Here is an 885-nt window from a genome sequence, read left to right as displayed (position 1 = left end):
GGAACCGATAGAAGGTATGGCACAGAAAGGAACATAAGAGAAAGTGGATGCGTGTGATTTTGGAGGAATGAGAGGAATACTCTGCCATTTACATGCGCTTCGATTAGCTATTGCAATGTGCTGTGTATACTTTAGTCCAGCGCATGCCAGACTCCCAGCCTCCATTTCTAGACCTTACTAATGTAGGAAACATTAAGAACATTACCTGAACTGTGTTCCATCCCCAGAACCCATGCTGGAAGTGGGCATTCCCGCCACGGCTGCCCGCTTCACGAACCAGACCCTCACCTGCGTCTACCGCGGAGGCGAGGGCGTCGCGCGGCTCGAGTGGCTGTTCAACGGTGTTCCCTTCTTCCAGTAAGTGGCTGAATTCCGTCCCCGTATTTCCTGTTCGCTCGTAACAGCCTCAGAGGTTCTGTGGCGGAACCTGACTTAGGGCCAGAGTCATCTGATTGTGAAGAAAAGTGATCATAACTGACATCAAAACTGGCAAGATATTTGATACCGATATTATCAGATCAAAATGTTCTTTCCGATACTTCATTAAGAAGAATGATAAAAACGTATTTTCTAAAATCCGTTTCCCAGAAATGAGTCTGTCGCTCTCGTCTTCTCTTTACAGTTATAATCCTTTCCGAAATGCACAAGTGGGCATCGTGTTCAACGCTGACATTGAAGTAATCGTAAGTAGAACCAAATGTAATCAATCGTCTCTGACAACCGAATATTTTTTGTTGTTGCATTTACCCTGGGAGTCATATAGTGTCTTCCCACTCACAAGTTGCATTGAGCTCCAACCAGGCTTTTGACCATCAAAAAGTAAGTACCATTATCTGCGTGGCCGCTCCCCAGCACCGGCATCTTTGTACCGTCACCTGGCAGTCA

General features: G+C 46.3%; 1 protein-coding gene across 1 annotated transcript in view; it reads left to right on the top strand.

Moving 5' to 3' along the window:
- Positions 1 to 866, top strand: part of LOC119592187 — a 4,067-nt gene extending 3,201 nt beyond the window's left edge. The window contains exons 5-6 of the mRNA XM_037941017.1: positions 228 to 357; positions 623 to 866. Coding sequence (XP_037796945.1) covers positions 228 to 357; positions 623 to 809 — 317 coding nt within the window. The 3' untranslated portion in view covers positions 810 to 866. The remainder of the gene's footprint in view (positions 1 to 227; positions 358 to 622) is intronic.
- Positions 867 to 885: the final 19 nt, after the last annotated feature.

Source organism: Penaeus monodon, chromosome 29, assembly GCF_015228065.2.
Source record: "Penaeus monodon isolate SGIC_2016 chromosome 29, NSTDA_Pmon_1, whole genome shotgun sequence".
Classification (NCBI taxonomy): Eukaryota; Metazoa; Arthropoda; class Malacostraca; order Decapoda; family Penaeidae; genus Penaeus; species Penaeus monodon.
Note: the sequence above shows the minus strand (reverse complement) of the source record. Positions and strands in the feature narration are given on the sequence as shown.